General features: G+C 32.3%; 4 protein-coding genes and 3 long non-coding RNA genes across 9 annotated transcripts in view; 4 read left to right on the forward strand and 3 right to left on the reverse strand.

Moving 5' to 3' along the window:
• The window catches only part of Polr2I (RNA polymerase II subunit RpII15), a 566,921-nt gene that overhangs the window by 324,106 nt on the left and 216,248 nt on the right, over positions 1-26,567 (forward strand). The gene's annotated exons all lie outside the window — the stretch shown is intronic.
• LOC139906416 (uncharacterized) lies at positions 9,318-9,616 on the forward strand. The gene is made up of 2 exons (XR_011781912.1): positions 9,318-9,386; positions 9,446-9,616. It is a non-coding gene; the product is annotated as an uncharacterized lncRNA (long non-coding RNA).
• Positions 12,762-14,494, forward strand: LOC139906413 (uncharacterized). Its single transcript, XR_011781907.1, has 3 exons — positions 12,762-13,578; positions 13,632-13,771; positions 13,834-14,494. It is a non-coding gene; the product is annotated as an uncharacterized lncRNA (long non-coding RNA).
• LOC139906440 (uncharacterized) lies at positions 16,873-18,058 on the reverse strand. The gene is made up of 2 exons (XR_011781957.1): positions 17,235-18,058; positions 16,873-17,008 (listed from the first exon to the last, which is right to left on the reverse strand). It is a non-coding gene; the product is annotated as an uncharacterized lncRNA (long non-coding RNA).
• caly (ubiquitin carboxyl-terminal hydrolase calypso) lies at positions 18,779-20,827 on the reverse strand. The gene is given in 2 exon segments (XM_071891281.1): positions 18,779-20,202; positions 20,246-20,827. Coding segments are annotated over 2 exon segments (1,689 nt in total). The 5' UTR covers positions 20,607-20,827; the 3' UTR covers positions 18,779-18,874.
• On the forward strand, positions 21,037-23,574 carry PIG-T (phosphatidylinositol glycan anchor biosynthesis class T). 2 transcript variants are annotated; one of them, XM_040720040.2, is made up of 3 exons: positions 21,037-21,209; positions 21,278-21,453; positions 21,515-23,574. In XM_040720040.2, the coding sequence occupies exons 2-3, from the start codon at positions 21,279-21,281 to the stop codon at positions 23,014-23,016; spliced, it is 1,677 nt and encodes a 558-aa protein (XP_040575974.1). In that variant the 5' UTR covers positions 21,037-21,209; position 21,278; the 3' UTR covers positions 23,017-23,574. The 2 variants fall into 2 exon arrangements, with proteins under 2 accessions (XP_040575974.1, XP_040575973.1); XM_040720039.2 differs by having other exon boundaries at positions 21,049-21,453.
• LOC121124841 (NADH dehydrogenase [ubiquinone] 1 beta subcomplex subunit 2, mitochondrial) lies at positions 22,976-24,333 on the reverse strand. The gene is made up of 3 exons (XM_040720043.2): positions 24,161-24,333; positions 23,197-23,320; positions 22,976-23,134 (listed from the first exon to the last, which is right to left on the reverse strand). Exons 1-3 carry the CDS (start codon positions 24,277-24,279, stop codon positions 23,063-23,065), a joined length of 315 nt encoding a protein of 104 aa, XP_040575977.1. The 5' UTR covers positions 24,280-24,333; the 3' UTR covers positions 22,976-23,062.

Genomic DNA, 26,567 nt, shown 5'->3' on the forward strand with positions numbered 1-26,567 from the left:
TGATTAGTTGTAAAATGAAATCATAGAGAGAGGATCGCGCATGGATTGTGAAGTAAAGACAAATAATATATTTATGATAGACGATTAAAAATCTATTTGAAGGCATATTTTACACTTTCTTTTTTCATTTGGTAAAAAAAAATGGTGTTATCCACCTCAACATCGTTTCTTGTCCAGGTGATCATACTGATGAGTAGTTCACTTCTCCCTTCAGTATATCCCTTATGTACTAATCCAAAGTGGAATGAAGAAGTATCCAACTCTAAAAGTATTCCCATCAAAGTTACTCTATCGCCTCCCGTTTTTAACAAAGCGAATAGTCCTCGAATGAGTGTTATTTGGGACACGGGCACGCTCTTTGTTTCCAATGCGTCACTATGTGACTATAGAACGGAAGTGTTCATTATTTTAAACTCTGGACAAAAATATACTTTGTGTGTAACATCCAGCTCGGGATGTACTCGTGGACTTCCTGAAGGCCTCTGTGAGTCAGGGGAGAGTCAGCTTAGGCTAGTTGTTGAAACTAAAGATAAATCCTACCTTGAGGCACCCTTTGAGAAAACGTTGAGAGAAATACCTTGCAAACTTGATAGAAAATTGGATATTGTTGACTTTGAGCATGGGAATCACCCTATTAAATTCCCAGGAACAACACCAACTACTACAGCTGCTGTTGAGAATGATGAAGTAACTCAAGCAACATCAACTATTCCTTCTCTCGAGAAGGAAATGACAAATAAGTCAACTATGACGAATACCACAGCTTCAACAATAACTACCACAACTTTAGAGACAACTCTATCGCCTACCACAACAACCTTTAAGCCATTACCCACCACCACCACCACAGACACAACAGTAACATCAATATCCATAAATATGGAAAATAGCTCTCATACCATGAAGGACTCCAACTTAATGAACATAACGAAGAAACGATCAGACACTCACAACAGCTACGAATCCTGTATGGATAACTTTTCAAATTGGAATGAAACTATTTCCATCCAGGTCTTGAATGACACTGTATCCGCCAAATGGAGTGAAATGTCTGATCCAGAAATGTGTATCATATCTGAATACATCTTAGAAATCCGTATTCATAATCAAGAAGAAAACGGGGATTTGAGTCAAAAAGTGATATCCTCTCAAAAGTATAGTCCCATTTCTGCCGACAATAATGGCATATTGAGAGCGGAAATACCTTTATCGGCTTTGGCTGAATGTAAAAATTTCACCTACATCCTTCGTGCCATAGGATCTAAAAATAACGTTTCTGTGAATCAAAAAGGGAACTTTTCTATCCCATGTACTCTTCAAAGAGCCAATAGTGATGGCACAACTCCAAGCACAGGGTTTCGATGGCCCAAGAAACCCCCCTAATCCCACTCCAAAAACAGCTGCAAATTTGGATCCAGGGAAAAATTCTGGATCAAGTCAATGTGGAATCAGTGTTTTAGTTTCAAGCATACTTTGTTTCATTTTACTGAGGACATTTTAAAATCCTTTCCGATTGGATGAAATTGTGATTTAATCGTTCGAATTTGCCAAAAAAAATTTAAACCTATTGAAAAAAATCTTTTCACATAAAGATTATATTATTATAATACTACGATAATATACAAAATATTTTAAGTTGTAGACTCTAGCTATTTATATTAGGTTTCAAATATCATTAAATGTTTTATTGTAATTATGTATGTAAATCATAAACTGTACGATAATTATCCTTCCAATTTCTAATTGATTGAACCTTGAAATACAATAGGATTAATTTTCCTTAGATTAATGACATGGTTTTTTTTTAGTTGTTTTTTTTTAAATTGTGGACCATAATGATAAAAAAAGATCAGGAATAAATTCAGATATTTCGTTATTATTGGAAAGAAAAAATTGACTCTATGTTAAAGTATCTCAAATCCATAACTATGTAAGGGCAAAATCTTAAGAAAAATAATTCATTTGAGATTAGAAAACCTTCTTTTCTCGTTATTTTAATGATGATACTCTTCCCTCTATAGAGCGTTTTCACTGACGTCATAAATAGCATCATAATTGAAGGAGACGCCATTTTGAGAGTTCAAAGTTGATATTTTTACTATATAAAATAGATCAATTTCGAGTAAATCTTGATTAAAGTTCATCAAATGGCTTTAAGAATAAAAAAGACTTGACTCTGCATTGAATACTACTTGATACCAATTTTATTTGAATTAAATCAAAGTAATACGTTCTAAAAATCTTTTTTTTTAAATCGATTTGGACCACAAAAGTAGGATTATTAGAGACAAATATCGTATTCACTCAATAGTTATAGTTTATTGATTTTCTACAATATAGATATAGATTGTATAACAATATAATAACAAATTTTTAATATATTTTAGGGCAACATGCAAATTTTGATGAAGAAAAAAGTTTAAGTCCTTTTATTCTTTGGTCATATTTTGATATCCAAAAGTTCACAATTTTTCTTAATATTAATGAAAAACGGTCTTATTGTTATAAAACTTGATTGTTCAGGCCACCACAATGGCCGACATCAACAATGCTGGTTTCAAGTGAAAAGGCTCTAATAAATTTTCTCCCTCAAAAATCATATTACAGGTAACTAATTATTTGAGCATTTAGTTTAAACTTGAGGTAATTCTAATTATAAGCCAAGGTTTTAAATAATGATGCGGCATAAACAAGGAAATTGTTCAAAAAAACTATTGAAACGGTCATAAATTGCATTGTTCTGCTAATATATAAGTAGTTATTAGTGATGTATCGGTTCCTATTCCAGATTTAAAGGTGATACCGATAAGAGATGTTAATCAAACAAAAAATAAGTGAATATATATTGATCTTTCTAAATGTATCCTACTTGATTCTGTGGATCTAGAATTTGATATTTTGAAAAAAAGGTCTTTTAAAAAAACTACAGGGCCCCACTTTTATTTTCTAGAAAAAACACAAGGATTCAATTTATTACCTTTCTACAGGACATTTACATCCCAAATACCGATCCCTGTTTTATATTTATAATTTCACATAATTAACTAATTAAATCGGAATAAATTAAGCTTAATTACAGATATTGATATGGAAAGTTATTTTTCTGTATCATGATTCAGTCAAAAGTGTATTTATAACAATGATTATGTTCAATTATTATTTATACAACACTAATCAAAATAATTGAATAAACTCCCGCTGCAACTCAAAAAGAGCCTCTTCAATTCAATGTGCAAGCATTATTGTGAAAAAAAGGTGACGGTTTACAGGTCAACTTTTTTATCATTGAAATAATTCATTTTAAAATATTTTATGGAATGTTTAATTATATTGGACTAATAACAGGGGCGTCCACAGGGAGTTGGCTGGAAGGCTGTAATGTTTTTCGTCATTTACTAAACAATATATAGGAAGAACATATAGCAGATTATAATTTTAATCCAATAAGAACTCCAAAACACCACCAAACATTCGGGGTACAATGGGGGGGGGATGGTGGGGGCTATTAGACGTGTCTTAAGTATCGGCGGTACACGAAAACACCTCCAATATTTGGGGTACAAAATGACAATTATTAAAGTCTATCCCCCCGTTTCCTGATAGATTTATAGGAAATGGTTTTATACGAAAAAAAATTAATACGATTAGGTTTTATACGAAGTTACCGTAATCCAGAAATAATAAGACATCCACAATACCTATATACTCGTTTAACGAGGGTTCAACAAGTAGTTGTACTTTGGTCCTTTTGGAACCGGAGCATAAGTTTATGTTTAGTGTAAACTGTTTTAAAAAGGCATAATAAAATAAACCTTAATTAATTTAAAAATAATTATAATATTTTTCCTGGACTAATTGATAGTTTAAGTTTAGAAGGCTCTCCTTTTTATAGCAGTAATACATATTCGCAGCCCAAAATAATATAATTGGCAGCGAATATTAACCATGGTATTAATTCAGTAATTCCATGTGTCTCATGCCCAACTTCTCCTGGGGCTCTTAGACAAACCCCATCTCTAAAATAACTTATTATTTATTTATCAAAAAGAATAAATTATGAAATAGCCATTATGTGAGATGAGGGAATCTACAGCTGCCATCAAACTACAATCTTTATTTTTGTTTTAGTGAGGTAATGCTGTGAGGTTATTTTGTATCATTGAATATTTCAAAGAGCGCCAAATTCAAATTGATGGAGACAATAAAAGAAATTCGATTTTTTTTTTAAATATTCAAAATGAGTCATACATATTTACGTCGATGACTCAATCGATAAATAATTAATTATTCAGAATATGTCGTGATTAAATTTTTAACTGCAATATAATTAATTAATTGTTTTTTTGATTATTTTACCATCATCAATAAGTAATCAGCGAAACTTCTCAAGGAGGGAAGGAGCTAGAACCTCCTCTTTGTATACTCCATGTTTGTATACTTCATCCAGAGCCGTTATAACAGTCGGATTACATCCCCCCTCCCCCTACCTATGAAGCAGGCTTGTAACCGTTCCGCTATTTCGGCGTTCCGTTCAATTTTTCTGGATACAAAAGCGTGCGAGGAGAAGGGAAGAAATAATTATGGTATCATTGATTAAAATAATAAACATCTTCCTCTATCAAGAACGTTATAATTCTCCGCCTTTATTATTCAATATTAATATAATATTAGATACTGATAGTCGATAGAGAACTGAATAAAATGCCTAAAATAACGTCGTCTTCTGTCTAAATTTCTGGAAATGGAGGCCCAGTTTCTTCACTTAAAGACTTGAGTATGACCATTAGGTTTTCCAATATTACATAGTCAATAAATATTACTTTTTTATCACTTAAGGATTACCTATGGTTTATAAGCTTCAAGAAATGGCGTTCAGAAAACTCATAAAAGGTAAAAACAACTGCGTAAATGGTCACAACAACGGGAATAGTTGCATTGGGTGAAGCATTATAATTAGCAGTTATGTGTAACCTTCATGATAACAGTAAGTACAAGCATAAATAATGTGGAAAAATATTTTTTGATGCTCTTAATAAGGAGTAATATCGCCGGACATAACATAATTAGCTTTTCCTCTAAATCTGTACGATGTTGTGTTAGAAAACTACATTAAGACAATAATGGTTGCCTGAATTGTCGTATCAGTTATAAAGGAGTCTTATTTTTATATCTAAGATAAGTAATTAAGGTTTAAAATTTGACTGCATGGATTAACTTTTCTTTTTTTAGATAAACATACAATAAATGAAAGTAGGATTCTAAAAGTTGTTCGTACTAAGATTGGAAGAAGAGATAAATTTAATTCAAACATATTTTTTTAATTAGTATATTGATTGTCTAATGTTATGATTTTGACATTTACTTTATTATACATAATTATTTTGATCTTAGCTGTAGAGATACATACATCTCTCCTGTGCACAACTGTATACCCCAACTTCCCCATGAAGAAAAAGGGGTGATGATCTTTTTGATTAAACTCCACGTCTAAAATATTCACATAAAAAATAAAGACTGACAAAAAAAATCTATCGTAAAAGTGCCTCTCAAGTTGCCCCAAAGAAGTTGATTTTATGGTTTATTTTAATTCACAAAGTAAATAGACAAAACTTGCATCAATGTATACTACTATTTCAGGGCATTATAAAAAAACAAAAAAAAAAGACTGTTAACCAACTTCTGTCTCCGAAAATTACGTAAGACCCCCAAAAAGTACCCCCCTCCCTCCCTAAATTCAAATAGTATGTTGATAATGCTATATCAGGACCCCACCTTGACAATGGAGTTTTTTTGTCAATTTTTTATGATGTCCTAACATAGTACTATATATTGATGCAAGTTTTGTCCTTGAAAAAAGAAACATCCAGAGGCTATTTACAGGGGGCTCTAGAGGTCAGACCCAGTAGGGGGGCGGTCAAGCTGACAAAAAAAATCAATGTTCTAGGTGACATAAGTAATGCCAGGGGTCAAACCTTTTGTACTTTATGGGGTGAAATCTTCCGTCGTAGGCTCCCAGAGTAAATATACATACATACACTAGCACGCTTGTTAAATGAAGCTCTACAGTTTTTGAGACATAAAAAATACTCCAAATGAGCTTGCTAAATTAAATTGAATGTACAAAAATAAGAACGCTCTCTGGGGGCACCGAAGCTTTTTTTTTTTTTTTTTTTTTTTTGTCTAAAATGTCTATGGGAATCATTGAAAAAATTAATCAAACTAAATTTCAAAACCCTAACAGTTGAAAATACTTATGAATAAATAGAAATATTACTGCCTAAAAAATGTCATCAAACTAAATATTGACAGAATTTAGGAAAAGGAATTCGAATAGGTCATTATAAAAATAGTTAACTTTAAAATAAAAGAAGTCATTGGATTGAAAAGGAACCAAATTAATTATCAAAAAGGTATTTTATTAAGGCCAAAATCCCTTTTGTTTAAAAATCAGAGTTGGAATAAATGTCATGGGAAGACGTAGCTCAATGGACAACGTGCTCGGCAGAAATTATTCTTTGGAACTCAATATATATAGGGCCGTGTATTGGTTGGTCCTAGAGAAGGAAATATACTGAATGTATATCGACTTCAAAGACAATTCCTATGTCAGATCGAGTAAATGTAATACTATAATGTTTACTTATAATTAATCAGTGCAACTCCATCTGATCGATTAAAGGAACATTTTTTTAAATCATTCTAGCTTGTTTTTATATTGACGGACTACATACAATATGAACCTTGTCAAATTGTACTTTTTACAATAATAATACCCCACAATTAGTATTCATTACGGATACTTTCAGTGGTTGAATTAAAACTTGGCTGCATCAAAAAAACCCTAGCCCCGGTTCCAACTTTATCCATCGAAGTTTAATAAAAAGCAGTTGAAAAAAATCTCGAATCAGTTATTGAGAGACTCTGGGAATTTCTTTGTACAATGTATTAGGTTAAGAAAAAAGTTATGTGCGTTTTTTGCAAGATGTCTTTAGTGAGTTATATCTAACGATTAATACAATGCATCAAAAACGAAGTCTAAAGTATGCTTAACGGTTAAGCGTACACTTAAAAAAAGGTAATTTACATTTTTTGTTTGGTGAAGCCAGTTGTGTGTTACAGCGTTTCAAAATGGAAGGAAAAAAGAGAAAATTCAATATATATTCTTTACTCTCACTACGACCAAGGCGAAAAGGCGGAGCAGGCGGACAAAAAAATTGTGCTGTTTATGGACCCAATACAGTATCGAATATACATAAAAGCAAAGCGGTGGTTCCAACGATTCTGTTATCGTAAATTGGATGTGGAAAATGTCAAGTAAATAATGGAAATTGTCGAGTTGGACCGGCATGTGAGCACTTATTCAATTGCCCAAGTTGATGTGCCAGAAAACCGTTGAGAGCCATCTGTAGCGGATAATCCTAACTATGATAGTTTTATTGTCAAAATAAATCGCAAAAATACTCATGACTTTTTACTTCAGCTATTATATATACAAAGAATCAATAATTAATTAATATAAAGTTTAGAATAGATAGGGTGACCAAACATTGATTATCGGGGTATCTTTTACAGCTTCAAAATGCTTACGATTTACAACCCTAGAAATAGACATAGTTTATATTTATTCTGGTAAGACAATGTATCTGAAAAATGTTTAATTTTCAGTTTTTGGCATAAATTAAATATCATTTGCAAATGAAAAAAACCATTGGATTCCAGGTTAATAGAAATACAAGGTTAGATAGGTAGATTTTGACAAAATACGCAACCACGCATAGTCTATGACGTCACTATTGCTAGAATTTTCTATTTAATGTATCGTATCGACTGCTGGGCATGAAAAACAGATTTTGAGAAAACCTGCAACCACTAATACACTATGATGTCAATATTAACAAGCGTGGTGGAAGTCAAAACATCAGTAGTACACGCGTTATGGTATAACCAAGGTAACTAGAAATACAAGGTATGTCAATAACATACATTGGGCTAGCACTCCTTTTCAAATTGTTGTACCGTACCGACCGTTAGTCAACCTAAATAGAAGGATTGTTTTTGTGACTTCATAATCGATAAAAATAAATTGTTTGGTCATCGTTTTAATAGTCATTAGTAATAAATTACTATTATATTAAATTCATAAATTTATATTGTATCTGGCGTTGGAGTCCTGCAATAAAACTTGGCTTTGTTCAGTTGCCATTTGTAGCTCACCTAATAATGTGGTTTACCAGGATTTCCCTAAGGATTGTTTAAGGTGAAAGATTTGGGAAAGAGCCTGCCATCAAAAGGGTCTCCTTGGAAAGACACCTATAATTTTTGAAAATCATTATGAAGAAAACAACTATGAGATAGATCTTTTAAAAGAAAAATTAAAATTGGATGCTATTCCTTCCAAAAATCTTGCACCAGGAGAAAAAAACTCTGCCGACCCCAAGGGAAAGGTAGCAAGGGAAGCAAAGGATTGTCGATTCCATTTTGAAGGCAAATGAAGAAAGAGCTCCAATTCCAAATTATTTTGCACCGGCTGTTGTTCCTGATGTTGTTTAGCTTAAATATTGTAAAAGCCTCCGTTCAAACGCCCTTGGAACTAGCTGACTCATCGTCTCGTAACAAAGTAAAAATGTACCACTCGTCCACTCAAACTTATACAGTGAAAACGACCGATTCATACAGCCAAGCGTGCGGATCCCTGACTTTAAAAATAAATAAATAGATCAACCATGAAATAAGAAGATCTCCTAACTCAAGAACTCAAGTCACTTAGGAAAAAAAATCAGCAACTTTAGGAAACTTTTAAGATCTTCCAATCGGAGAACAATAAGCTAAAATCTAGATCATATTTTAAGAGTCAATGAAGGGGGAACTTAAATTCTTTTTACTAAGGTTCAAGGTAAACTTATTGTCAGCGGGATGAAGTCTGGTAGATGAAATACAGAGATATTATTCAAGGAATGTACTCAATTCTCTCTCCTCAAAAGCTTACAGAGACTTTCTGTCCAGTGGCCTTCTTCCGGTTCCTTGCGTATCAACATTAAAAAGGTGGATCCGAAATTTTAAAACAATACCTGGTGTTCAATCTAACATTATTGAAATTGTCTCTCAACAATTAAAATCAACAAAAGTTCCCAAAGGAAACCTAGCCGACTTATGTTTTGATGAAGTGAAGATCAAGGAGGAAGCCTGCTATTGTATTCACGATCCAAGGATTTATGTTCCAAAGAAAAATAAGCAGGTAATTATATTTTAGCTATTTTATTTAGGTGAAATAAAAATGTGAGCCGTATCAACATTTCCTAAATTAGTATTTTATCCCTCAGCCATTCTATTTAACATATCACTTGTAAGAAATAATCCATTCCAAAATATTTTACAGCTAAATCAAGGTATATATTTTTAGCTTTTTTAGTCATCTTAATTGGATAACCTAACATACTTTTTTTAGTACATCGAGCTACGTCCTGCTTACCTATCCATGATGATGTCAACGAATAAGAAGTTCCATTTTATAACTCCAGGGATTCATTTTGTATCAGTGTGATTCAATCATCAACTCCTGAACATTTACATAACCAAGAAAACAGTTATCATTTAATAAAATATATTAAAAACGCGAGGAAACAGTTTCTTGTTTTTAGATTAATAATGATTTAATGGGTATATATAATATTCCAATCAGTTACATAGATCTATATATAATATTGAAGGCCTTGGATAAACTGGGTTAATAAATTCGTATGTCTTAGCATTATTTCAATATATTTACTTAAAAAATCATTTTTAAGTGGCAGAATGTATGTATGTGGAACTCTTCAAATTACAGTCAAGCAGTACTGTATATTTGCTGGTATTAAGGCCATTTAAAAATAAATGATTTTTACAAAAATTAAATATAAATTCAGTCGTCTATTCATTGAAAAAAAATCCGATGATCTTTCCAAATATCATGAAAATTTATATCGATACTATTTCCGTACAATATTTTATTTTCGCAGATAAATAATATTACTCTTATTTTATGTCTCGAATTCAGGTTAAATTCAATTGAGGATTGGTAAGTCCTTGGAAGCAACCCATTTGCTTCGACTATGATTGTCCGGTAACAAAAGAGCTACTTTGCAATGTTATTTTAGAATTGGAAAATAATGGGATTTATATTATTGTAATAGTATCTTATATGGGACCAAAAATATCCATGTTTTGACAGAATTAGGATTATCTACTGATAAAACAGATTTTTCTAATTCAAACAAACAAGGACAAACGTATATATACGTTTGCAGATGGCCCTCATTTACTGCAGTTACTCAGAAATTATTTCATTGATCAGGGCTTTCAATTAGAGGATGGAACTCTCACTTTAATCGAGACAATTAGAACACTATTAGATATGGATAATGTGGAGCTTCGAATATGCCATAAATTAAGTTCTGATCATTTAAATGTAGTTGGAAATGCCAGAAAACGGGTTTGGCCAGCTGCTGAATTATTTAGTCAAACAAAAGCTAGCGTCATTCGACTTTTAACTGAGGAGGATCAATCTAAACAGAAATTTGCTGATTTTATCGAACTTTTAGATAAATGGTTTGATGTCATTAACAGTTCACAGCCTATAATAAATAAAAGTGTTGGATGTGGTAATGGGGTTAATTTGGAGGAGCAAAGGGGAATTCTTCTTTCAATGATAAATGTGATAGGAAAAATGAAACAAATTAAAAGGAACGACACTAACGATATTATCCTATCCAAATCATCTATCTTAAAGCCTTACCAAAAATGCCTAAATATTTCAATAAAGTCAATTATGAAGATTTAAAAAATGAAATTCAGCTTCCCTATGAATTGAAATCTCGCATAAATCAGAATTGCCTCGATTTTTTTTTTTTTTTTTTTTCCAGAATTAGATATATTGGTCGAGCTAACTCTCATCCTAATGTAGAAGCAATAGATCGATTTTGTATTATTGTGAACGGCGGCTCTGAAAAGATTATTGTTGAAAATACTCCAATTAATTTTCAAAATGACGATCCCTCTCATTCCATAATTCTACAAGTCACAGAGAGTATATTGGATGAAAAAGATTTAAGAGAAAATCATGAATCTATAACAGAGGAAACGATTGAAGACATTGAAGATTTTGATTTTTACAATTTGTTTTTAAGAACAAGAAGAACACAGAATCTGGTAGTGAAGATTAATATATAAACTACAATGTAGTAGAGTTTGCAAGTATTCCCAATAAAATCAACTGTCAGGATGAGGGATTTATAAACGTTGTGGGGTATATGGCCAAAAATCTTCTCCCCAAATGCCCAATATTAGGAATCCATACCTCAAATCTTAATGCTCCGACTAGTCCATGGATACAAACTTTATCAAGGGGGGGATTAATTCAACCATCTAAAGAATTAATAAACTTTTCAGAGAAAATGGAAGACAATTTAATCAATTCCACGGCGACTATGTTGATACTATAACATTTTTTATGGGTAGACTGATACAAATTATTCAAAGTAAATACCCTAATGAACCTCCTGAAGTTATAAAAAATGTATACGTACTCGAACATTTATTCGACTAAAATATATTAATAAATTAAATAAGAGCCGTATAAGAAATAAATTAGCTATGAAAATAAGAAAGAGGACACATTTTGTCTATTAACTTTTAAAGTAATTAACTATGAAATTTTTATCCTGTTCTAATTTTTTTTTATTGTAAGTTTTGAAGTAATTTATGTATTTTTTATATTTTCTAAGTTTTTTTTAATCAATATGCCCACCTTCATTATCAATCTCAACCTTTACACGTCCCCTGAAAGTCATGCAGGAGTTGATGACAAACTCCTCTGACAAGTTTTCCTATGCAGCCGCTATGGATTACTTTAGTGAGTCCACATTTGGATATGAGGTCCTGTTGGTTTCCCCTTTCAAAGTGCTCCATATAGAAAAGTCGAGTGGGTGGAAATCTAGTGAGAAAGGGGCCATATCTCTTTGGACAAGAATCGAGCTATGCTATCTGTCAGAACGTTTAGCACTTGGGGGACGTGTGACAGGGGGTGCCATCCTAAGTCCACACGTAGTTACCCTCCGGGAAGTTGGTCTTCAGCTATGACAAGATGGTATACCTAAGCATCTTATAGTAGGCCTCCTGACCAATTTTCTGCCCACCTTTGAAAAAGAAAGGAGGCATCTTCATTCCATCAGAGGCCACAACGCCAAGGAAAATTGTTTGGACCAGATATTTTGTGTGGTAAACCCCTTGGACCACTTCTTTTGTTTCCACAAGCCAGCAGTTGTTCTAGCCTTTGTTGAATGGATCAACTGTGAAAATGTTCTTGTACGAGAACATTTTCACAATTGACCTTTTTTTTTTATCTATGTGAGGATTTTCTTGGACCTTTCGTAGCTCCTGGCTTTTATGCCCTCTATCAGAAAGTGGCGTGGGATCATTGTACAAGAACCTAATCCCAAATTGTGTTTTATAGCCCTCCTGATGGTCCTAGGATCCTCAAAGAAGTCGTTGGTGAGACGATTAATCGACTTAGTGGTATTCTCCCTTATACTCTTCATTCAGGATTACCGTGTTAATTTTCGGTTTCTTTTTTTTAGCATGCTCATAATACATACGATTTTCATGACAAATTAATTCTAACTTATAATTGTAATTATACTCTTAGTCCAACAAGGACTTACATTTATAGCTTTGCAACAAATCCTCCAGGTTACTCTCCATTTTTTATGAGCACACACGAATGTACAATCAAGTTTTGAATATAATTGAATCTTATTTAGGACTGTAGTATTTAGGACTAAGCCAGTCCCACTTTTGGGTCCTTAAAGAGACATCATTGACGGTGTTTTTCCTTTATTATTTTTTTCTGTTTTATAACTAAGGGTGATAATTTTGGTAAGAATACAAAAGCGTGCGAGGAGAAGAGAAGAAATACTTATGGCATCATTGATTAAATAATATACATCTTCTATCAATCATGAACGTTATCATTCCCGCCTTTATTATTCAATATTAATATAATAATATTAGATGGGGATAGTCGATAGAGAACGGAATAAAATGTTAAAAATAACGTCGCCTTCTGTCTGGATTTCTGAAAATGGAGGCCTAGGAATTTGGAAAATACTTGCCGGATGAGAAACAGATAGTTTGTCGGATTTGTCGATATAAATGTGCCTTTAGTACCCTGTCTAGAATTACACGCCACTCATTATCCTCATCTCATAATAAGGGTATCGATATTCATCTATAAAATCAATTTAACACGATGAATACATCAAGTCAGACTTTAACTCTGATCTCACAACGATGCTTATTGCATGTAATATAACCTTATCCATTGCTAATCATCTACGTTCAAAAAATTTATGGAGAAATACAAGGGTAAACATATCCCTTCCCGAGAAACCATCATTAAATTAATGGAGGATGTTGTTACTGATGTCATATATAGAAATACATTTAAAAATGTTTTGAGTCATCCACACCAAATGACGATCAAGTTATCAGTAAAAAGTATTTACGAATATCAAAATGGAACTCTGAATTTTGTACTATCTCACAGTAAGTATTCAATTTTTTTTTAAATCTAACCATAAAATATGATTCTATTTTAGCTAAACATATCAAGAATTATGATACACAACTCAGTAAAGGGCAAAAACAACTGCTTAAATGTTCATAACAACGGGGGTAGTAGCTTTGGATGGTTTGCAACTAGTTTGTCTGAGACTACTTACTTCGTTTTAAGACTTGGGTATGATAATTAGGTTTTCCAATATTACATAGTCAATAAATATTACTTTTTTATCACTTAAGGCTTAGCTATGGTTGATGGGCTCCAAGAAGTGGTGTTCAGAAAACTCATAAAAGACAAAACAACTGTTTAAATGGTCACAACAACGAGGGTAGTTACATTGGGTGTTGCATTATAATTAACAATTGTGTATATCCTTCATGATAATAGTATGTTGTTATATAAGCATACCTAAATAACGGGGGGAAATCTTTTTTGATGCTCTTAATAGGGAGTAATATCGCCGGACATTACTACATAATTAGCTTTTGCTCTAAATCTTTACGATGAATTTATTTATAACATTTTTTTATTAATATATTTATTGTCTAATTTTATGATTTTTACATTTACTTTATTATTAATAATTAGTTCGATCTCATCGGTAGAGATATATCTATCCTGTGCACAATTGTATATAGCAACTTCCACATGAAGAAGAGGGGTGATTATCTTTTTGATTAAACTCCACGTCTCGCTTGTGTATTGCAACCTAAAGTTATGACATATTTAACGGAATTCCGATGTTAGAACAAGAAAAAATTATCTGGATCAATCTATTATTTCAATATTCTGTATTTATAATTTATTATTATTAATAGTTATATGATTTTAATTGTCTAATTATGTATATTTAACTTAAATGTTTAATGGTTTATTTTTTAGTATGTAGATTATATTTAATTAAAGCCTTCTTTTTTAAACTTTGAGCTTCAAATATATTTCAAATACTCTACTTTGTTGTTTCATTAGCTATTATTCTGAGAATAAGGTTCATAATGAATTACAATTTCATGGAGTGTGACGTTTTCAAATCTACTGTAACGGATAAAAAACGTCGAAGTCAATTATACATAGTATATCTTCATTAAACATTTTGCTAATAAATACATTCGTTATACCCTCAAAAATCATAATAAAGCAGGCAGATGATAATCACATCAGTATTTTAAACAATGATACCATATGTATTTTTTCCCCCCTCCTCCTTGCACGCGTTTTTCTCTTCAATATTATCAACTATATTTATAACACTAGAGTAGCTTAGCCCAGGCCATTAAAAAATTAAAAATCAATTAAGAACTCTTCTCCTTAATATGAAACAAAATGTAAAGACCGTAAAATTTTAAGAATTGTTGATTTTATGATTATGAACATACTAATATATAGGCACTAGCAAAGTTCATAGATATACAAGGTTAGACCATCATGTAATCGGGCTTGCTAGAATTTTCAATCTGATGTATTGTCCGACTACTGGGGAAGATTTTGGCAAAACACGTACCCACTCAAATTGATATGACGTCACTATTGCTAGAATTTTCAATTTAATGTATCGCGCCGACTGCCGGGTAAGAAAGACAGATTTTGACAAAACACAGAACTACTCATACACTATGACGTCAATATTAAAAAGCGTTGTGGAAGTCAAATATCAGTCGTACACGTGTTATGGTATAACCTTGGGCACTTAGGATATTATATTTCGATTTATTTTATTATACACATACTGAGACAAACTCGCTAATCCTCTTCATCATTCCCTTTTTTAATTCGTATTTAATATATGAACGATCCCCATTTTTCGGTTTTTAGTACTTTTAATTTTTTGGTACATTTTCGAATCTACAACCCATACCTTAAAAAAACTTTGAGACACGGGGAATCGATCTTTTTTATGAAAAAAAAAATCAACTTATCAGCGGAAAAACAAACTTGCCCACCAGAGCCCAAGAATTTGGTATGATCAGAATTAAACATGGACCTAAATTAAGTTTTAAATGGAATTTAAAAAAAAATCTTTAAACATGAATATTAGGGCGTGGATAGGTAATAATTGTATTTTTTTTTAAATGAAATTTTTTGTGAATAGTTGTGAATTTTTGAAATTTTTTTCAAAGAATTTTATATTTTAAATATAATTTTTGAAATGTGTTTCCAAAAAAAAATAATTTTCTGTGAATATGTATTGATTTGTAATTTTTTTTTCCAAAAATTATGATTTGACGAATTAGTCACAAACGAGCGTACAAGGTTAAGTACGTAACACAGAATTCTGATCAACTTTTATTTGATGTCAAAGGGCTGTCTGCGTTTTTATATGCAGACGGACAGACAGACACGTACTATTATAACACATATATTATAGTAGATAATAAATTATATAACTAAGTAAATAATAATTTTAATAATATTGAAAATAGGAATATTTTTTACAAGATATACAATATATTAAGATATGTCTCATATATCTTATTTGGCTTAATAAACCATCGACATTTGTAGAAAAAGTTCCAAGGACCGGTCCCAAGGACTGACCAATAATATAAGAAGCGACACAACACTAATGACAACTGCTATGCGTAAGAAAATTAAATAATAAGATTACCAATTCCAAAAAAAAAAGTCCACTAAAAAATACACCCGATTTACACCAACACTTTTAACTCTCGAGCAAACCTTATTGTTATTCTCCGCCCTTCATGACAACAAACGCAATAGTTATTACTATGGATGTGAAAATTGTCCAAATTCTTACAAATATAAATAAAAAAGAAAAGTTTATGCAAATTTGATAGACGACATATTTGGTCACAGAAATTACTATAAAAACTACATCTAGTTATCTTTATTACTAATATCCTGCAGGTTATCAACATATACTTTTTTTAAATGCATCCTCACAACGATTTCGACAATTTTCACAAAGATATTACCTTATATTTAGATGTCCAATCTTAATCCCTGCTCATAGCTCATAAGTAGGGATTAAGAAGGGAACGTCTAAGTATAAAGTAACAACTAAAGGTGTGAAAATTGTCTAAATCTTTATGAGTGTAAATTTAAAAACTAATACATATAGGCTAATTTGATAGACGATATAAAATCGACAAATACATCATTAAATCGAAAAATATCTAGACTAAATTTTCATACCCGTTGAATAAAATTAGGTATGATACCATTTTTCTATTTTTTTGATATTCTTTTGTAATGTATATAATAGTCGAAAATTATTTCCTTTGACAGTAGACAAGGAGTAAATAAAAAATTAGTACACATTTCTATTCAATAAATATTTTTATTACAACTTGGAGCTAGCAAAGAGTTCATAGCTTGTATGTACTGAGTTTATATAATTAGGTATATTTTACTTTTGAATGATTAAATCATACTATTTTTCTGTCATAAATATTACTATAAAAAGTATTAATTAATTTTTGATTTCAAAAATTGAAAGACAACTACTTAAAATAAAAGAAAGAAATAATAACCAGACTTTTGATATGATTAATTTGATGAACAATGTATATTGTCATCAAATATAAAATAATTATTTTTAACATTGAAATAGTAAGAATTAAGGTATATAAAATCATTATTTACCAATGCCACATTTTATATAACAAAATCACTATCTTACAGCTATTTGATTTCCAAAAACTGTGATAAAAAATACTATCAACGGCAAGAGAGATGTTATAATTATCTCGTACGGCTGAAGCTTCTAGGATGGGTGATAAGAATCCAAGGTTATTAAAAGGGAAGAGCCTTCAGCATCCATGCTTAATATATATTATGATCACGGGTAATTACAATGATCACGAAGTAGAGATGAGGTAAATGCTTGAGAGAGGAAAGGATAAAACGAGTCGACGTTGAATAGAGGGATTATTTAATCGTTAAACATTCCATAGAAAGGTTTAAGCGTGGCAATGTACGGACAGAGCTACTCCTCTTCCTCCTTGACTTTTTCAGAGATGATTGATCTATTTAGAAATTAAATTTGACTTCATCATGATTATACTATCGTATAGGTTCTTCTTAGTTAAAGAGTGAGGAGCAGGAGCTATTTCAAATCCCGCGTCCGAGTCTTGTCTGAATTCATATGCTGATAAAGCATATACAAGTCCAAAAAGTGCCCTTACTCATTGGAGACATCGTCTATTGATGGAATTAAATGGTTGAGGTTACTCATGACCAGAAGTATAGGCAGTCCCAGATATAAGGGACATTAACCCTACTGAGAAAATTGCATGCCTCCAAGAAAAGTTGCTTAATTTAACTGTTATTATAGCATTCATATGTAATGGTCAAGTTATAGATACATTATAATTGAGTGTTAAACTACGTTCTTAGACAAAGAAATGCATGACAACGGATTGAACAAGGGCAGTGTATATGTTCAATCCTTCTTATGAGATACGATCCTGAAGTAAGTTCTCCGTGGATGCCAATTGATGGAAGACTCAAGGAAAAATGTTTCATAGTCTTCTTACGTTCAATCCCGTGGTTGATCCTTAGAAATCGGTGAAATATAATAGGTTCGAATTCTTCCTGGATCTTTCAGGCTGGATATATACCCCAAAATTGCAACACATAATGATAATAGATAAACACCACAATCTTCAATATTAAATTATTAATTATTGACTAGAGTACTTTGTGCAAATGAAAAGAAAAAAGGAAGAAGCGCATTAGTTGTTCTTGGCACAGCCCTTCAATTAGATGTTCTAAGTTCTTGTATATATAAAAAAAGAATGGCAAAGGTAGGTATTCAGATGAAAAAGCCAGTCCATCCATTTCTCTGGTATCCATGACTATGGGCAAATCATGAAAGTATTTGAAATTTTGCTTCTTAGATTATTAATAATTTCGTAAGAAAAAAAAAATTGAAATATTTAATCACTGTATTTTGTGATGGATATATCCAAACAAACTCATTTGTGTCTTCAAAATACTAAAAAATTTACAAGTTTGCCCCTTTAGAAATTATAGTTATACATAAAATCCAAGAAGATATCATGCATTTGAAATCACGTACAAATAGTGCGAAAAAATATTTCAAAATTCTTATATATAGGTTTGAAAGGGATAAATTAAAATACTTTTTAACTCATTAGATTTTTTGTCCATTTCAGTATTAAAAATTGAGAAACTTATATAGAATAATGAATTACTCCTATGTAAACAGGGCAAACTTAATATATTGTATATAACATTTAAATCACAGTAAAATTTAATGTCACAACAATTCAAAATAAAATAAACAAGGAATTTGTACTATTTTTTCTTTTTGGGTCGTCCAACTTTCCCTTTAGGGTTAGAAGTAGTTTTACTCTTCTTTGCCGCGTTGACTTTAGATATTGCAGATGTTTTTAGTTTTTTTGCAGAAGAACCTCCGGAAGTAGATGAACTGTCCTTATTTCCGTTTTGTTGAGACACTCCACCAGATAATTTTTTCTTAGTGGTTAAACTGTAGTCTAATAGGTCACCAATGAGACCCTGCTCCGCGAGCATTGCTAAAAATGTGACAATAAATTCGTCATAGTTATGAATTCTTCGACAGTCATCGATCTTATATTTACGGCGTTTGTCAGTTTCATCCTTGATTTTGGATTGAAAAAGACCAATACTTAACTCTATAGTTCTTAGTAGCTGAATTATCTCTGACGGCCGATATTTCAAAGGTTCAATTATTTCATAATAGCAAGGGTCAGGTAAAATTTGAGGAGTATTTTGAACTATTTCTTCTGGTTCTTCTATTGACTCCGGTGAGGAAGGCACTACTTCAATACTATCCGCTTTTTGCTCAAGCATAAAAGGAGGTTTAGAATAGTCGTGACTAAATAATAGAGGATTAATTAGAAACGGGGATTTTGGAACAGATGCCTTTTTGCGACCATTTCTTTTTTTGGAACTAACATTGATATTTAGAGGTACGTCTTTAAAATTGGGATTTTCTAAAAGTTCAGTTACTTTTTTTTCTATGACAATAAACTCCGGTGAATAAGACAAATCCTCAATAGCAGATACACTATTAGATTCTTGCTCAGTTTCAGACTTAAACAGAGATTCATTTTGATCTATAACTTGATTCATTGCAGCGTTGAGAGATAATTTGTTATTTTTAAGCATTGCAAGTTTCTTAAGAGCAGCAATTCTTCGATCAGGCACGACAGCCATGAGAGCAAAGCGAATATCATGGTAAGGTTCCCCTCCCGTGGCGATTCCAAGGCGTTGTGTCATGACACGTCGAAATTTTTCAGTCCATATTTCGCCAGGAGGAATTTCTCCATGATTGATAGGATAATTTTTAAGTCCATCAAGTTCATATAAACAGCCATTCACAGGAACATAACTGACAAAGTGGAAGGTCTCTCCAGTGTATCTTGAAGAGGGCAAAGCAGCTACATTATTTGCACTTCGATCCCTTCGTCTCCTTGCTCTAGGTACAGCATGAGAGTTGTGTGCATGTGCTAGCTCTGGGGAATTTCCAATAGCCCAACCCTTGACTTCAGGATCTGTTCCTTCAACATGTTTCTTGAGGTTCGACAAAGTGGGACTCAGTTCCACCTAAAAAATAAAAATAAACTGAGTTGAAGACCTGTCTTATAAGTGATATCTCAAGTCACAACTCTCAATTTCAAATACTTTCCTGTGAACAGTTTAGAAGTATGGAAACAAGAGCATGGGTCGCACAACTATTAGGAACCATTTGCTGAGCAAAAAAGAGAGAATTATTAACGATAGAAGGATCTTTTTCGTATAAATGCTCTGTGGCCTCTGTTAATTTCTTTCTCGTTCTTCTCTCCTCCATCCACCGAAAAAGAAATATAAAGCCCAAAATCGGCTCCTCCTCTTCATCCCCTTTCAAAGACTCTAAGTCATAGATTTCTTCCACTTGAACTTCAGGTATTCCCATGTCTTCACACAGAAGAGTGAATAAACCTGGATCCGACTCTAACTCCAGCCATCCATCCACCAAATTATAAACGTCGTTCCCGTTGTTCATTGTTTGTACTATAGTGACGTCATTGATAAATGATCTTCTTTCACAACAAATAATAATTAATATAATAATAGCAGTGGCTAGAAGAAGAAAACTTCAGACTCGCCTTTTCCCCCTTATCAATATTTTCATAGCTGTGAAACAATGTAGCTATAACGGAGCCCACGTGATCAATAATTGTACAACGTAGTGGTCATAGCGACTCTTTTTTGTCCGCTAGGAGCGTTTAATGTAACTTCATAACTGAATACGAAGTCTCCATGAATTCACGTTTTTAACTGAATTAAAAAGGTAATTCTGAGAAAGGAGGAAAAAGTTGCATACGGCATCAGTGAAAAGGATAAATTGACGTCATCTGTATTATCATAAAAAGCGACACCTTGCCAGGGAAATATATACTACTACTACTATTATCCGGCCTAAATGCTAACTCAAGCCAACAGTGGGTTTCCCTACTTTGTTTCAAAGGCTCATCTCCTTTTGCCTAATTAGGCTAACTACACGCAACATAACATAGAACTCTCCTTTTCAGCACTACTGATTTCCTACCATTAAAAAATCACACAACTTCGATCTTTCAGTGTCAACAAATGGATATCAGATTTTGTATTTATGATTAAACTCTTTATTAATAAGTAATAATTAATTTCGTAATTCTATTTTTGAGAGAATAGAATGATAGGCATCTTTTTCCTACTTTGTTCTCTGAGTGTGTTAGCACATTTGCCACTGGCGTCCTCCTTTTCGGATGAGTATAAAGAGGAATTGTTCCTCACGCCTCTGGGTCGAAATGGAAATTACATTGGAGCATTTTTCAAACTGACAACATCCACTGCGGATGCTAGTGGAGGTATTTACTCATGATTAAAAACATGGCATGACTTAATTCTATTTCAATGTTCTATTATTAGATCACTACAACATCTTTCCTCGTCCCATTGGTGAACTCTTGGAGGAGCATGGACTACGGGAGTTTAAAGTCACTCTAGGGAGAGGTGTTTGGCGCTCAAACATTTGGGGGTGGCCTCCTTCTTCAAGTTCACCTCCAGGGGCAGTTGTCTCTGCTTGGTTTGAAAATGGGAAAATGAATAAAAAGGGCTGGAAAGGATTTGTTAATGCACTCTCGGGTCAGCTCTGTGCCAGTCTCAATTTTCTAGATGAGGCTCATACTCTCAGTCCATCCTATTCCTTCTATCCTGAAGGAGCTTATTACAAAGAATCTACGGTTAACATGTCCAATTTTAGAATGGCATCTCTCCCAGGAGAGAATTTGTGTACTGAAAATTTAACACCTTGGAAGAAGCTCCTACCTTGTCAAGGCAAAAAAGGTTTAGCCTCGCTCTTAACAGCTAGAAGAGTTCAAGAATCTAGTTTTCATTCTTTGGGTCTCTCTCTAAAACCCAAGTGTGCTGATGAATCATGTACTAAACTAAAATGGGAGCTTGAACAGTTTGCAAATTTGGTATTCGATATGGGCTTACAAAAACAAAAAGATTGGAGCTTACGAAGTCTTTTCGGAACTGGACTTCATCATGATTGCCCCATTGCTAAAACTGCCAATATTGTTTGGAACTCCAAAGAAGATTCCTATTCCATAAGTCCTAAAAATATACCTTATGAGTCTAATCCTAGAGGTCATCTGAGCTTTGATATAAGAAGTTTGTTGGAGCGTGGAATAAATAATTTACAATGGCATTATACTCTTGGTAATATAATTCGCAATGAAATTCCTCCTCCAGTTATTTCAACACGTTTTTTGAGTGGTTATGGACAAGAGAAGGGCGGCATAGTGACCAAAGTGACGAATAGTTTAAGTAAAGAGCTACCTATTGTTTATTTAGATGTAATTCCGTGGTATTTAAGAATCTTTATACATACATTATCAATTACCACAGAAGAGGGGGCAAAAGTTGAACCCCTCAAAATCGAATTTATTCCGGGAAGAGACCGTGAAAGACCTTATATATTAGAACTTGTCTTGAATTTACCACCTCATTCCGTCACGTCCATTTCTATTGAATTTGAAAGATCTCTTCTAAAATGGCTCGAATATCCTCCAGATGCCAACAAAGGTTTTTATATCGGATCTGCCCTTATATCAACATTAATTGCAAATGACATGAATATAACTGACTACATAGTACAATTTGAAACCAGTGAATCTCCGGATTTTCCCCAATTACTGCGACTGTATACAGAAGTATTATTGGTGAGTCTACCTACTCCGGACTTTTCTATGCCCTATAATGTGATCTGCCTAGCTTGCACTGTGATAGCTCTAGCCTTTGGTCCCCTACACAATATCACCACCCGAAAACTCGTCATCATTGAATCAAAAACCACCTCCAAACTCGAGGAAATAAAAAATAAGCTTAAAAGCTTCTTTCAGAAATCTACGACAAAATCTGAATAAATATTTAATAACAGACTGATTTCTACTACATATTGATTTAAAAATATCATTCTACATCAGGGGGAATTCCGAGCTCTTCATTTGTAAATTTTTCTGGTTTAATAGAAGGACTGTGACCCTGTAAGAAATATAAAAAAAATTATAATTTATGCTTAAGTTAAGTATATGTCGTCTACATACAAGAGCAGTCCAAGGATCCGTGAATAAGTTGAAGAAAACCCACCACCATAAAAAACCATTGAAGGCAATCATAATTTTTCTGTCACTTTCTCTCAGGGGTGGAAATCCCTTTCGATAAAGGAATCTAAAAACAGTCATTTATATTTTAATTTATTTAAAAAAAATTGTGTATAACTTGTAATTTATATTTCAATTGAAAAACTAAAGAACGATAGAGCTTTTTTATGTACCGTAAGCATTGTTGATGTTGGTCATTTTGGAGGACTAAACAATCAAGTTTTATAAGAATAAAAACCCATTTTTCATTCATATTAAGGAAAGTAGCGAACTATTGCCTGTCAAAATGGGACCCACAAATAAAAGGACTAAAAAAATTTATCCCTCAACTTCCTAGATTTATTATATATCTGACCCTAAAATGTACTAAAAATATGTTATCACATTTTTATACAATCTATATCCATAGTGTTTACAATCAATTAACTATAACAATGGAAAAATTAGAAATTTTTCTCTAATTACCCTAATTTTCACGTCCCTAATTGATCAAAGAAAATACAATTGTACAAATTTAGACAATTCATAGGGGTTTTCAGTACATATTGCTGTGATTATATTCAAATATCACTTTTTGTCATTGGCAGTATTCAAGGTAAGTATTAAGTCTTTTTTTATTCCTTAAGCCATTAGATGGATTTTTATCAAGACACAAAATGAAGGAATTTTGTGGATTTCATATTGTAAAAATATAAACTTTGAGCTCCTAAGATGGCGTCTCCTTCAACTATTAACGTCAATGAAGACGTTTAAATAAAGCAAAAGGATATTTTGGATATATATTAACAAACTAAATTATAAATCCATCAATTTGAGCTGAATAAAAAAGATTATAGGAAAAATAGTAAAAAAATAAAGGATTTTGTAGCTCCTTTGAGACAGTTTTTTATTGAATATGATTACGTACATTTGACCTCCATTTTTAACGGCAGATGTGGCGAATCCTTGGGAACGATTCACAAGAGTGGAGCTACAACGACTAGCAATAAGTGGAAGAATTCGAAGAGTCGATTGAAAAGTCGCCATCTTGAGAAGAGCGAAATCAGTCACTGTTAGTCAACAGCTAACTTAGAATAACATGACAAATATATACGTCATAATATTTTATTCTCTTTCTTTCTTAGCCATAAATTAATATTATACCGTATACGTACTTAGTCACCCATGCTCCATGGATTTCTCAACTAATGTTTTTAGTTATGTAATACCTGTTCACTATTCATAAGAATCTTTAGAAAAGTATGTTACACATATAAAGATTTTACTCCATGCAATATATGCCACATAATTATAATAATTTTTTTTCATTGAATCAAAATATATAATACTAGCGGTAGTAGTAACAGACATCGTCTGAGTTATTTATTACTTATTAGGTGTCGATGAACAACAATAATAATAAAATAGAAGATAACTCCCTAAGAAATCCTCCGTCTTACACTCTATTTTTCATAAGGACGCTCACATGCTCCTAAGAAACTCTAAAGAAAGAGGCCTCAATGGAGAAAACAATTTATCACCTTGATAGGTATAAAAATGTCTACTTGCGCTATATTCATCTTCTGACTTCTGTTAATGTTGGGGAGGAAATTTTGAGGATAAATTATTAGAGTTCCATTATCTTGCATGTCTAATCCCTAGTCGTGATTTTTTTATCGAGAGTGTGTGAATGAGGTAACATATTTGAGACACATGTGTTTATTGATACATTATTATTTTAACCGGAATGTTGCCTCTCTTCTTAAGAGTCTCTTTAGAGGTTCTCTCCTCAAAACTAAAAGAATAATAGTAACTTTAGAAAATGTTTTAAAATGACTTGATAACTGATGAACTCGAGGTACTTTAGTCTAGAGACTAAAGTACTGTTGGACTCGGTGTATAATTGAGGATTAACATCGATTTAAGTTCAACCTATATGTCTTGAATTAAACGTAGTGGGATTAGTTTTTATTTCCTTCCTCTTACGACTATTTGCAGCTGATCTAATAAAACGTCATGACAGCTAAGTTGCTCCCCTCTCAAACATTCTTCAAATTGTCATAATTACCAATTTCGTTTTCGGTTTGTTTTATATTTACATAACGGCAAGTCCTGTTGTATGTAGGGATGAAAATCGTGTGTATTTTGGGTATGTTAAAAAAAGAAACCGAAAATGAATAGGGTAATCGTGACCCCTTGAAGAATGTTTTGGAAGAGAGCTGCTTAGCTGTCATAATGTTTGATTAGATTAGCTAAACTTCTCTCCTCTAAAAACATTCTTTAAAATGTCAGGGTTACCATGTTGCTTTTCAGTTCCTTTTTTTAACATGTCCAAAATACACGCGATTTTCATCACTATTTATATGGTTCTGGAAGAGTTTACACTTTGCAGTGATAGTTAAGTTGAATTAAAAAGCAAATTAATTCACTGAATATTGGTTTTCCTCAATTTCTTTATTTAGGAGAATATTGGGGTAGAATTGTATAATATTTCTATATTAACAACACAAGAAAGATGATATGCTTATCAATGATAGCTTAAAAATGACAAATAAATAATTTTTATCAATATCTTTAAATCATGAAGATAGGCAATTAAAGATGTATCATTTTAAGTCATCAGGTTTTACGAATAGTTCGCTGAAAAACCTATATATTAATTTATGAAATGAATAATATATATATACCATATATTAGGGTGACCATTCGTCCTTTTTTTAGATCTTATCGGGTACTTTTTAATAAATGCATTAAATGTCTAATATTTTATGGGTCAAGTCGATTTAAAACAAAAGTTTGGACAAAAACACCGACAAACTAAAGAATATATATTTTCCGCAAGGGTACGTGACAGTAATTAGTAAACTAAATTTTTCACAGTGAGTAATATACCAATTTTATTTATTTAATAATATTGTCATGCGGACCCAGGGAGTTGTTTTATTTTGTCACAAAACGACACAGCTCTCTGCCGCTTTATTAGCTTGTAAACATCGCTTTAAAAGTAAGGAATCTCAAAAATCAAAATTGATCTATATTTTATTCTTTAATTTGACTGACCTAAAAATATGAACACCCTCGGCCCTTCCCCTCTAAAAGCAACACTGATGTGTTAAGTTGTTAATCTTAAGCATTTTCTAGCATACAAATTTTGCTGTTGTTGGCAACATAAATAGTGTTTTCTTATTTTCTAAAGTTGTTACCATTATTCTTTCATTATTGAGGAAGTTTAAAACGTGGAAAGCTCATAAATGATGGAAACTACTATTAAAGATTTGTTGGGAAGATAAAATTGTAATTTCTTGTTGGATCTCCGAGTATAATTGAGGATTGAC

Source organism: Lepeophtheirus salmonis, chromosome 9 (genome assembly GCF_016086655.4).
Source record: "Lepeophtheirus salmonis chromosome 9, UVic_Lsal_1.4, whole genome shotgun sequence".
In the NCBI taxonomy this organism is placed as follows: Eukaryota; Metazoa; Arthropoda; class Copepoda; order Siphonostomatoida; family Caligidae; genus Lepeophtheirus; species Lepeophtheirus salmonis.

What these genes read in the sequence shown, in the direction of transcription:
- LOC121124841 (XM_040720043.2), bottom strand. Translation starts at nt 24,279, where the DNA reads ATGGCGACTTTTCAATCGACTCTTCGAATTCTTCCACTTATTGCTAGT. An exon ending in GTTAAAAATGGAGGTCAAAT is followed by an intron (nt 23,321 to 24,160) that starts GTACGTAATCAT and finishes GACTGTTTTTAG; the next exon opens with ATTCCTTTATCGAAAGGGAT. An exon ending in CGGATCCTTGGACTGCTCTT is followed by an intron (nt 23,135 to 23,196) that starts GTATGTAGACGA and finishes TATTTCTTACAG; the next exon opens with GGTCACAGTCCTTCTATTAA.
- PIG-T (XM_040720040.2), top strand. Translation starts at nt 21,279, where the DNA reads ATGATAGGCATCTTTTTCCTACTTTGTTCTCTGAGTGTGTTAGCACAT. An exon ending in CACTGCGGATGCTAGTGGAG is followed by an intron (nt 21,454 to 21,514) that starts GTATTTACTCAT and finishes TTCTATTATTAG; the next exon opens with ATCACTACAACATCTTTCCT.